We start from the raw sequence: 12,011 nt of genomic DNA on the forward strand, positions 1-12,011 counted from the left end.
TGATAGAGTTTTACATAAGTGACTAGTTTCTTGGCAATAGGCCTATATTCGGTGTACCTCTTTGGGCAATTGGGTGTTAAGTGGCCAGGGTGTGGCCAGAACATCACAGGGATTTATAAGTCTGGCCTGATTCAGTTTCAATCCAGTGTGCATTTTAACTTCTGCAGTGATTCTGAATTGCTGGTTCATCTAGAATAGATTAAGTATCATCTTTCTTGCTTAACAAGTTGCTATTAGTCTTATTCCAGCTGCTTGGGTATTAGTCCTTTTCTTTATACATCTGCTGCTGGTTCCTAGTGGGATCTTATTCTAGCTGTAGCTGTCTTATTCTATTTACTTACTTGTCTTATTTACTTATTCTAGCTGTAGCTGTTTTTCACCTAGTGTGCCCTTAAATATTTCTTGTTGCCTAGCTGTTTTGACTTAGTTATCCTTTTAGCTTATAAATGTATTCCTTGGTAACTTGCTGTTTGCAGCTTTAATAATATTGTGTGAGGTTTGATAGAGTTTTACATAAGTGTCCAGTTTCTGGGCAATAAGCCTATTTTCAGTGTACCTCTTTGGCCAATTGGGTGTTAAGTGACCAGGGTGTGGTCTGCACTCCTGGCAGACAATTAGCAATCAGTGTTCCTTAAATCACTGCTGCTGCATCAGCTTCCAAGCATCAGGCAAACAAGCCGAGGTTAAACAGGTCTAGGTTGAATGAAGGCTAGAGTGAACAAAGGCAAGCGCGACTTCTTCAAGCAAAGACTTCGTCAAGCATGGACTGCTCTTTTTAGATCTGGTCAGTCATCTATACGTATTTTATGTACCTAGTATAGACTATGTGTTTCCTTCGCATACCTGTCCTTTCCTCTTCCCGGGGCTGGCATAGACGTTGGGTCACTCCTAGGTGCTGTGACCCTACCAATATCATCTATCCCACTCTCTCCTCTCACGTTGAGCAAGTGGTGACAGGAGGGCTCTGGAATTGTCAGTCTGCGGTGCCGAAAGCTGAATTTATCTCAAGCTACGCATCCTTGCTCTCCCTCAACTTTCTTGCTCTAATTGAGACCTGGATCATGCCAGAAAACACTACCACACCCACAGCTCTGTCTGATGTGTACTCTTTTTCTCACACTCCCAGAGCTGGGAGGCAGGTGGTGGTACTGGCCTGCTAATGTCCCTGAAATGTAAATACTCTCTTGTTTCCATTCCACAATTTTCTCTGCCCTCTTTTGAATTTCATGCTGTAACTGTCTCTGATCCAGTCAAACTCACCATCATGGTTGTGTACCGCCCACCAGGCCCCCTTGGTGAGTTTCTAAAGGAGCTTGATACACTTGTCTCGCACTTCCCTGTTGATGACTCTGCACGTATCCTTCTCAGTGGCTTCAACATCCACACTAACAAGCTAGATCCTCTTCTGTCTTTCCTCTCCTCCTTTGACCTTCACCTCTCACCCTCTCCTCCTACCCACAAGGCCAGCAACCAGCTAGACCTTATCTTTACTAGACACTGTCCTATTTCCAATCTCTCTGTTACTCCCCTCCAGCTCTCTGACCACTATTTCATGTCCTACTCTCTCTCTCTTCACCCCCCCCCCAGCCCCTTCCCCTACCCACATGGTTTCCACCCGTAGACACCTCCGCTCTCTCTCCACCACTGATCTTTCTTCCTCTGTTACCTCTATCCTCCCTACACCTGAATCTTTCTCTCTCCTACCCCCTGACGCTGCTACTGATCTTCTTCTCTCTACCCTCTCCTCTTCTCTGGACAATCCCTGTCCCCTCACCTCCAGGCCTGCATGTCCAACTCCACCTGCCCCTTGGCTGACCGACTCAGTACATACTGACAGACGGAGCCTGAGAGAGGCAGAGCGCAAATGGAGAAAAGGCAAACTCCCAGAGGACCTTCTCAACTTCCAATCTCTTCTTTCCATTTCCTCATCCTCCCTTTCTGCTGCTAAGGCTGCCTTCTATCGCCCTAAAATCTTATCCTGTCTCTAATCCTCAGAAACTCTTTGAAACCTTCTCTACACTTCTTCAACCCCCACCTCCTCCTCCTACTTCCTCCCTTCTCCCTGATGACTTCGCTAACTTCTTTGACAAGAAGGTAGATGACATCAGATCCTCCTTTTCTCACCACGCGGTTAGTGCTGCTTGCACTATCCCACCCTCTGCACCCTCCCTCACCTCTCCACATCCCACCCTATCCCACCTCGCTCCCCTCTCCCCCGACGAGGTTCTAAACCTCATCACATCCAGTCGCCCCACCACATGCTCCCTTGACCCGGTCCCCTCCCCTCTTCTTCAGTCTATAGCCCCTGAACTCCTTCCCTATCTAACCCACCTCATCAACACCTTCCTCCAGGCAGGATGCTTTCCATCTGCCTTCAAGACTGCTAGAGTCACCCCCCTTCTCAAGAAACCATCACTTAACCCCTCTGACGTCAAAAACTACAGACCGGTTTCCCTTCTACCCTTTCTATCCAAAACTTTCAAATGTGCTGTCTTTAACCTACTTTCTTTGTATCTCCACCAGGACAACCTCCAGGACCCCAACCAGTCTGGGTTCAGGGTGGGTCACTCGACAGAGACGGCCCTCCTTGCAGTGAAAGAATCGTTGCACTCTGTGAGAGCAAACTTTCTCCTCTGACCTGATACTCCTGGACCTGTCAGCTGCGTTCGACACAGTGAACCACCAGATCCTCCTCTCTACCCTCGAGGGGCTGGGTGTCACAGGCTCTGCACTCTCAATGTTTGCAACCTACTTGATGGGTCACTCCTACCAGGTGACATGGAGGGGATCTGTGTCGGAGCCTCACAGACTGACTACAGGCGGTCCACAGGGTTCGGTTCTGGGTCCTCTCCTTTTCTCCCTGTACACGACATCCCTGGGTTCTGTTATTCGCTCGCATGACTGCTGCGTGCTTGACTGACATCTCGGAGTGGATGGCGACACACCACCTCAAGCTCAATCTGGACAAGACAGAGCTAATGTTCCTCCCCGGGGAAAGATTGCCCACAGCGAGACCTGGCCATCACCACTGACAACACGGTGGTGACCCCAACTCAGACTGTGAGGAATCTGGGTGTGATCCTGGACGACCAACTGCCGTTTCCTGCAAACGTTGCATCGGTTGCTTGCTCCTGCAGATTTTTCCTCTATAACATCAGGAGGATTCGCCCATTCCTCACCGACGAGATGGCACAGGTGCTCATCCAGGTTCTGGTCATATCCCGGCTGGACTACGGCAGCTCCCTCCTTGCTGGTGCCCCGGCGTCGGCCATCAGACCTCTGGAGCATGTTCAGAAAGCTGCAGCTCGTCTGGTTTTCAACCGCCCTAAGTTCTCCCACACAACTCCACTTCTCATGTCCATACACTGGCTCCCAGTAGCTGCTCGCATCCAGCTTAAGACTCTGGTGCTATCCTACAGGGCAGTGAAAGGAGCAGCTCCTTCCTATCTCCACGCCATGGTCAAGCCCTACACCCCCACCCAACCACTTCGCTCTGTCTCCTCGGGACGCCTGGTTGCGCCGTCGCTCAGAGGCCCTTGCTGCCGATCGATCCGGTCATGGCTCTTTTCTGTCCTGGCCCCACAGTGGTGGAATGAACTCCCCACTGATGTCAGGACAGCGGAGTCGCTGCCCATCTTTCGGTGAAGGTTGAAAACTCACCTCTTTAAGAACTACTACCCTGTTACTTGTTCTTAGCACTTATTGTATTCACTCATTTATAAAAAAAATATCTTTCTTGCGCTTTTACTTTAGAACTGGTTTTGCTCTTAGATGCTTGTTTAGATGCACTTATGACCTCTGATGACTAGTAGTTCTCCTGATTTCCTACGTTAAATGCACTTATTGTAAGTCGCTTTGGATAAAAGCGTCGGCTAAATTACTATAATGTAATGTTAAGTAATACATAAATGAAAGTTGGTGTACAGATGTCACAGTGTTGAAAAATCATGCAGCCCTCACTTAGAGACCTCTTTCATTGACTGTAAACCACTCTATTGATCGCAGAATTTTTTTCTTTTATAAATTTATTTCTGATTTTTCCCTTTTTCTCCCAATTTAGTGGCCAATCGACCCCTATTTTAGTTCAAACACCCACCCTCGAACTGCATGCATTCGCCAACTGCATCTCTCCGGCTGGCAGTCTCGAAGGAGACGCCTCCCCACTTTCGTGACGAGGCGAATCCAGGCAGAACCACTGCTTTTTCCCCACACACACAGCATTCATGTGACTAACACCAGCTGACTCCGCCGCCTTCCCAAAGACAGCACTGCCAATTATTGCCGCTTCATCGAGTCTGGCCATAGTCGGATTTGACAAGACCGGGGCGCGAACCCCGGTCCCCAGTGGGTAACTGCATCGACACAAAGCCAATGCTTAGACCGCTACACCATCACGGACGCATCGCAGGAATTTTCATCATTTATTCTGGTCAGTGTCTATACTTGGCAACAGGCATGGGCACAAATACATGAATACTGGGATGGCATCCAGGCCTTTACCTGTGCCCCCATCCATAGGGTTAGTGGTTGTGTCAGGAAGGGCATCCAACGTAAAATTTTGTCAGATTATTATGCGGATTAACAAGACCGCCATCAGTGCTGTGCCCTCACAGGGTACCGATGGAAACTGTCGAGTCTGCTGTGGCGACCCCTGGGAAACAGGGAACAAGCCGAAAGAAGAAGATGATTCTGGTCGGTGTCTATATCCCACCCCAGGCCTCTGTTAAAGAGGCATTAAAACACCTGGCTGATCAAATTACGAACATGAAGCGCAAATACTCAGACTCCCTACTCATTGTCCTTGGGGATTTTAACAGAGCAAACCTTAGCAATGAACTGCCAAAATCTCTACTACTACTTTCAGCTGCTCCCGTTAGGGGTCGCCACAGCAGATCATCCGTTTCCATTTCTTCCTGTCTTCTGCATCTCCCTTTGTCACACCAGCCACCTGCATGTCTTCCCTCACCACATCCACAAACCTCCTCTTTGGCCTTCCTCTTTTCCTCTTCCCTGGCAGCTCCATATTCAGCATCCTTCTCCCAATATACCCAGCATCTCTCCGCCACACATGTCCAAACCATCTCAATCTTGTCTCTCATGCTTTGTCTCCAAACTGTCCAACTTGAGCGGTCCCTCTAATATAATCACTCCTAATCCTGTTCTTCTTTGTCACTCCCAGTGAAAATCTTATCTTCAACTCTGCCAACTCCAGCTCTGCCTCCTGTCTTTTCATCAGTGCCACTGTCTCCAAACCATAAAACATAGCTGGTCTCACAACCATCTTGTAAACCTTCCCTTTAACTCTTGCTGGTACTCTCCTGACACTCTTCTCCACCCACTCCATCCTGCCTGCACTCTCTTCTTCACCTCTCTCCTGCACTCCCCCATTGCTTATGACAGTTGACCCCAAGTATTTAAACTCATACGCTTTTGTCACCTCCACTCCTTGCATCCTGACCATTCCACTGTCCTCCCTCTCATTCATGCAAAGGTAGTCCGTCTTGCTCCTACTGACCTTCACTGCTCTTCTCTCCAGTGCATACCTCCACCTCTCCAGGCTCCCCTCAACCTGCACCCTACTCTCGCTACGGATCACAATGTCATCCATGAACATCATCTACCATGGAGACTCCTGCCTGCCTGATCTTGTCCGTCAACCTGTCCATCACCATTGCAAACAAGAAACGGCTCAGAGCCGATCCTTGATGTAATCCTACCTCCAGCCCTAACCCATCTGTCATTCCAACCGCGCACCTCACCATTGTCACACTTCCCTCATACATATCCTGCACCACTCCTACATACTTCTCTGCAACTCCTGAATTCCTCATACAATACCACACCTCCTCTCTCAGCACCCTGTCATATGCTTTCTCTAAATCTACAAAGACACAATGCAACTCTTTCTGGCCTTCTCTATACTTCTCAATCAACATTCTCAAAGCAAACATCACATCTGTGGTGCTCTTTCGTGGCATGAAACCATACTGCTGCTCGCTGATCATCACCTATCCTCCTCTTAACCTAGCTTCTATTACTCTTTCCCAAATCTTCATGCTGTGGCTGATCAACTTGATATCTCTCTAGTTGCTACAGTTCTGCACATCGCCCTTGTTCTTGAAAATCGGTACCAGTATGCGTCTTCTCCACTCCTCAGGCATCCTCTCACTTTCCAAGATTGTGTTAAACAATGGAGTTAAAAACCCCACTGTCATCTCTCCTAAACATCTCCATACCTCCACAGGTATGTCATCAGGACCAACTGCCTTTCCACTCTTCATCCTTTTCATAGCTGCCCTCACTTCCTCCTTGCTAATCCACTGCACTTCCTGATTCACTATCCCTACATCATCCAACCTCTCTCTCCCTCATTTTCTTCATTCATCAGCCCCTCAAAGTACTCCTTCCACCTTCTGAGCACACTCTCCTCGCTTGTCAGCACACTTCCATCTCTATCCTTGATCGCCCTAACTTGCTGCACATCCTTCCCAGCTTGGTCCCTCTGTCTAGCCAATCGGTACAAGTCCTTTTCGTCTTCCTTAATGTCTAACCTGTCATACAACTCACCATACGCCTTTTCCTTTGCTTCCTCTGTATACTTTGCTGTACTTCCTCATTCCACCACCAAGTCTCCTTGTCTTCCTTCCTCTGTGCTGATGACACACCAGGTACCTTCCTAGCTGTCTCCCTCACTATTTCTGCAACGATTGCCCAGCCATCCGACAACTCTTCACTACCACCCAGTGCCTGTCTTAACTCCGGGACAAAAAACACTCTGGATCATTGCTACACAATATTACAGGAGGCCTATTGCTCTGTCAACCGTGCAGCCCTGGGACTCTCTGATCCCTGTTGGATTCAACTTATCCCAACCTACAGGAAACTAAAATCTGCAAAGCCTGTGGTTAAAACTGTGAGGAAATGGACCAATTCGTCATTATATAAGATACTATCTAAAATTCTAGCAGCCAGATTAGAGAAGATTTTGTCTCAGATCATATCTCCAGACCGAGTTTCATTCTAAATAGGCATTTCAGCTCAAACTTGGAGAAAATTATTAAATATTATGTGCTCCCCTCTGAGCTGCTTCCCTGAAATGGTTGTGGGGGACCTTCCAAGAACTTGTGTGGATAGGAGTGGGGTTGACAAGGGGGTGGGATCGGGCTGGAGTGGGGCTTGCAATAGATAACCACCGAACTCTGTTAATGCTACTGTCAGTTGTGTATGTTATTAATATCTGTGCAAAACTAATAAAGAGATTTGGAAAAAAAATGTTGGGGCTGCACGTTTTTGGTGGGTGTCGGACTCTGCCAAGGTTGTCCCTTGTCTCTGATTCTGTTTGTGATATTCATGGACAGGATCTCAAGGCACAGCCGAGGTGAGGAGTGTGTCCGTTTAAGGAACCTCAGAATTGCATCCCTGTTCTTCGCAAATGATGTGGTTTTGTTGGCTTCATCAGAACGCGACCTCCGGTGCGCCCTGGGGCGGTTTGCAGCCGAATGTGAAATGGCTGGGTTGAGAGTCAGCACCTCCAAGTCTGAGGCCATGGTTCTCTACCGGAAAATGGTGGATTGCTCCCTCCGAGTTGGGGATGAGTTGTTGCCTCAAGTGAAGGAGTTCAAGTATCTCGGGGTCTTGTTCACGAGGGTAGGATGGAGCGGGAGATTGACAGGCGGATTGGTGCAGCATCAGCAGTAATGTGGACATTGTACCGGACCGTTGTAGCGAAGAAGGAGCTGAGCCGGAAGGCAAGCTCTCAATTTACCAGTCAATCTTCGTTCCAATCCTCACCTATGGTCATGAGCTTTGGGTAGTAACCGAAAGGGTGAGATTGTGGATACAAGCGGCTGAAATGAGTTTCCTCAGTAAGGTGTCTGGGCTCAGCCTTAAAAGATAGGGTGAGGAGCTCGGACATCCTTCACATCGAAAGGAGCCTGTTGAGATGGTTCGGGCATCTGATTAGGATGCCTCCTGGGCACCTTCCTTTGGAGGCTAACCGGGCACGGCCAACTGGGAGGAGACCCCGGGGTAGACCCAGAACTCGCTGGAAGGACTACATGTCCAATCTGGCCTGGGAACGCCTTGGGATCCCCCAGGAGGAGCTGGAGGGCATTGCTAGGGAGAGGGACGTATGGAGGGCCCTACTTAGCTTGCTGCCACCGCAACCCGACCCCGGAAAAGTGTCTGAAGATGAGATGAGACGTTGTGCTGCCCCTATTTTCTATATGTTAACAAGTGGTTGCCACTGATGATAATCAAAGGCCAAGAACTGTTTGCTAATTTCTCAGAATGGTTGCCAATGGCAACCATTAATGTGACTGGGTTGATCATTTTTCCCACCCTGTATTCTACTTGTCATGTGTGAAGGGGGTTTGTCATAATAACGTGCACTGTTCTTTCTGTCCATACTTTTATTGTTTATGTTAATCAGCACTTTTGTCAATACTGGTTGTTTTTTAATATGCTTTATAAATAAGTCTGACTTAACATATCAGCTTCCCCAGCTGTGTCCAAACGCTAGGGTCCATACCTGCTGCCACAAGTGTGGTTCTGTGATCTTGACCTGGAGTGGAGAGGCTGAAAGAACGGGGCTGAGGGCTGGCAGGAGCTGGAAGATCTCCCATCAGAAATCCTGGCAGGAACTGGGCTCCAGACCCTGGCTTAGGAGATGTGGGGGAGCCTAGAGTCATCGGTTCTGCACCTGCTACAAGGGGAGGAAAGACAGTTATTGTTTAACTGAGGAGAAACTACTCTTGGAAGTTGGATAAGCCATACTCATACTCATTAATACTTGCAATTATAGTTTGGCTTTAATAGCTAACTGTCACACACACACACACACACACACACACACACACGCGCGCGCGCACGCGCGCGCGCGCACTGCAATACTCAAGTTACTTAAAGAATATCTGGTTAATCCTCCGTTTTTGTTTGTTTTTTGCACTTATACAACAGGATTTGCTGAAAAATACATATAAATGGAAAATAAGTTAAAAAAAAATTGTGAATTAATAAAAGGTTAAATGTACAATAATAATCAAATGCTACATTGATCAAATAAGAGTTTTAAAATAATATCCATTGGATATTTATTTAAATACCTGTTCATTTATCTTATCATTTACTTATTTATTTTGGTCACATTGGGTCTTCCAAATTATTCAGCTAATACTGTCACTAAAATTCATGAAGAAAAGAAAAAGTTGGAAAAAGCACTGAACACAGACTCCGACTCATCAGTTTTATATTGAAATTGTGTTGATTAGAGGTGGTAGTTTTCCTGGCCTGAGAACAAATCTTACATAGCATATATGCTTAGGTATCATACATTGTATAAATGCTTAGGTATCTTACATAGTACATATGCTTTGGAATCTTACGTAGTATATATGCTTATGAATCTTACGTAGTATATATGCTTAGGAATCTTATGTAGTATATATGCTTAGGAATCTTACGCTGTATAAATGTTTAGGTATCTTACATAGTATATATGCATGGGAATCTTACGTAGTATATATGCTTAGGAATCTTACGTAGCATATATGCTTAGGAATCTTACGTAGTACAAATGTTTAGGTATCTTATGAAGTGTGTGTTTAGGAAACTTATGTAGTACATGTATCTGACATTCTTGTGTAAGAAGTGGGGTTGTTGTGAAGCGTCTAGTGTGTTGGTGTAGTGTTGTGTGCCTGTAACGTCTCACTCTCAACCTTCACCGCTGGCTAGCAGAAATGTGAACAGGAGAGCCGATCATGTAAGTCTCTCCCTGCCAGTACATAGCCTCTCTATCGGCAAACCCTATGTAGTGCCTCCCCGTGGCGACACACGGTAACTGGGTACACCTTGGACCCTGGCTGAAGTACAAGGGAGTCAGAGGAGGTCTGACCCCTAGACGTGCGGTATGCAGGCCCACCGGTGTGTGGATATTCCCTGATGCCCACAAACCACCCCCAGCTATGGGTTAAATAGTGCCACCTAGTGGATGCCTCGGGAGAGGAATAGGCTATGGTAGTAAATCCCTACATAACATCAACGTCCACAGTGCTGTTGTTTTGTGTTTTTCTTGCCCTTTTGTGTGTGTTTAAGTGGGAGAGTCCTGCTGGCGACGTGTGTGGCTGCTGCTTCTCCCTCTCGTATCCCCCCTTCCCACCCACCACCCCTGTATGTCTGCCCCCCTTCCCATCCACCCCCCTGTATGTCTGCCCCCCTTCCCACCCACCACCCCTGTATGTCTGCCCCCCTTCCCATCCACCCCTGTATGTCTGTGTTGTGTTTATCTGTTCTTGTTTCACCCCGTTTATTGTAAAGCCACTTTGAGTGTTAGAAAAGTGCTATATAAGACTAATTTATTATTATATATGCTTGGGAATCTTGCGTGGTATATATGCTTAGGAAGCTTACATAGTAAATATACTTTGGAAGCTTCCAGAAAATCGTTTGACCCTGATTTCAGGAACCGGCTAGAAGCAATGCCAGTCTACTAGCGTTCAAGTGTACCTTTGGATGACAATTAACATTCGTGGCCAAAAATGGTTTTATGGTCAATATTATGTCGCTAACAAAGGCGAGTAAGTTCACAGCCAGCAAATACTCATTTAGATAGGGGGGTTAGATAAATGGCAACTCTTAAAACGTATCAGATGAAGAGCAAACATGTTTACTGAGGGAAAAGAATCTTACCTTGAAAGTCCATTGCTGTAGCCACACCAGATACCAACCCAGGCAGAAACCCCCCTCTGTGAAGCCAGATGGCAAACCGCAGTTTTAAATGATGTAAGAAATAAACCTCTGTGAGATGTCCTGTGACAGCTATATAGCTATGAAGTATTCTCTCATATCTGACCCAGAGCAGGGCGGGCAGGCTGCAAGTTTTAAACTGTGTCGGAAGTGACGCGAGGAAGAGCGAGCGCACGCTAGCTGCTAGTTTACTCCGTGACTTCACTGGATGTTACGATGACCTCTCTGGCCCAACAGGACATCGGCATTTCCAGACGCAGACACAAAACAGAGCAAAGGAAACGTTATAGTAGTATAGCGTATAAATCGGTGGTGCGGAAACCATACAATGCCCTGTTCTTTTCAAGGGACACATGTCTTCCTTCTTCCTGTCGTCTTCTTCTTGTTCTTTTTTTCGCTTCACCATGTGGCTCAACGGCGATTGCTATTCAGCTCTAAGGTATACTACCGCCATCTACTGCTGCGGAAGACGAGCAAAGTCACATGACTTCCGTCGCACTCATTCAGCGTTTCTACAAAGATGCGTTTGTAATAGCTTGGAAGCCAGAGATTCCTTTAAAATTGTACATACATTTTACCCTGCAAAGCGTTTTCTCAAGAAATGTAAGGCCGATATCAATATAAATTGTTGTTTTTCCTCAGCTCATCCAGAAACGGTGCCCCATCTTTTTTTGGCATTGTCAATATTCCAGGACTCTATGGAAAGACGTTTCAAAATTAGTTAGTGACTCCTTATACATGGATTTGCATTGTTCTATGAGTATATTATTTTCGGATTCTTTGCCTATGACAATAAATTTGAGGAAAGAGCATATATCATAAATGCATTGATTATTCTAGCTAAATTCTATACACATAAGTGCAAGTTTAGAAACCAAAGACCCTTTTTTATTGTTTTTATAAAGGTTTTGAACAGTATATAAAAACTATTAATCCTAATACCAATAAAAAGGCCCAAAAACTGTAATGGCATGTGTTAGCCGTAAAATATGGATGTAAATGAATTGTGATCTTAGCTGTTGTGACTTAAATGTTTTTCTTTTCTTTTCCTTTTTATTATCATTTATGTTTTATTTGGCCTAATCCCCTGGCATGTTTGTTTGCACTGTATTCGTCCATGTTGCAAACATGTTTTTACAACATGTATGACTTGTTGACACGTGTACAAATTGTTGTCAATTAGTCAATGAAGGAAAAAAATCAGGTCCCTCTTGTTGCAAGTGTAGGTGCATATAAATAACAGACAGAGTCGGGCTGTGTCGCTTAGT

At 46.2% G+C, this 12,011-nt stretch overlaps 1 protein-coding gene across 3 annotated transcripts in view; it reads right to left on the reverse strand.

The window, feature by feature from the left end:
- nup35 (nucleoporin 35) overlaps window positions 1–11,105 on the reverse strand; it is a 51,462-nt gene extending 40,357 nt beyond the window's left edge. For 2 of the 3 annotated variants that reach the window (XM_056289858.1, XM_056289856.1), the window contains exons 1-2: window positions 10,687–11,105; window positions 8,531–8,704 (exon numbers count right to left, since the gene is read on the reverse strand). In XM_056289858.1, coding sequence (XP_056145833.1) covers window positions 8,531–8,704; window positions 10,687–10,699 — 187 coding nt within the window. In that variant the 5' untranslated portion in view covers window positions 10,700–11,105. The remainder of the gene's footprint in view (window positions 1–8,530; window positions 8,705–10,686) is intronic. The other variant, XM_056289857.1, reaches the window with a different exon arrangement.
- Window positions 11,106–12,011: the final 906 nt, after the last annotated feature.

The sequence above is a fragment of the Lampris incognitus genome, chromosome 11 (assembly GCF_029633865.1).
Source record: "Lampris incognitus isolate fLamInc1 chromosome 11, fLamInc1.hap2, whole genome shotgun sequence".
NCBI classification, from domain to species: Eukaryota; Metazoa; Chordata; class Actinopteri; order Lampriformes; family Lampridae; genus Lampris; species Lampris incognitus.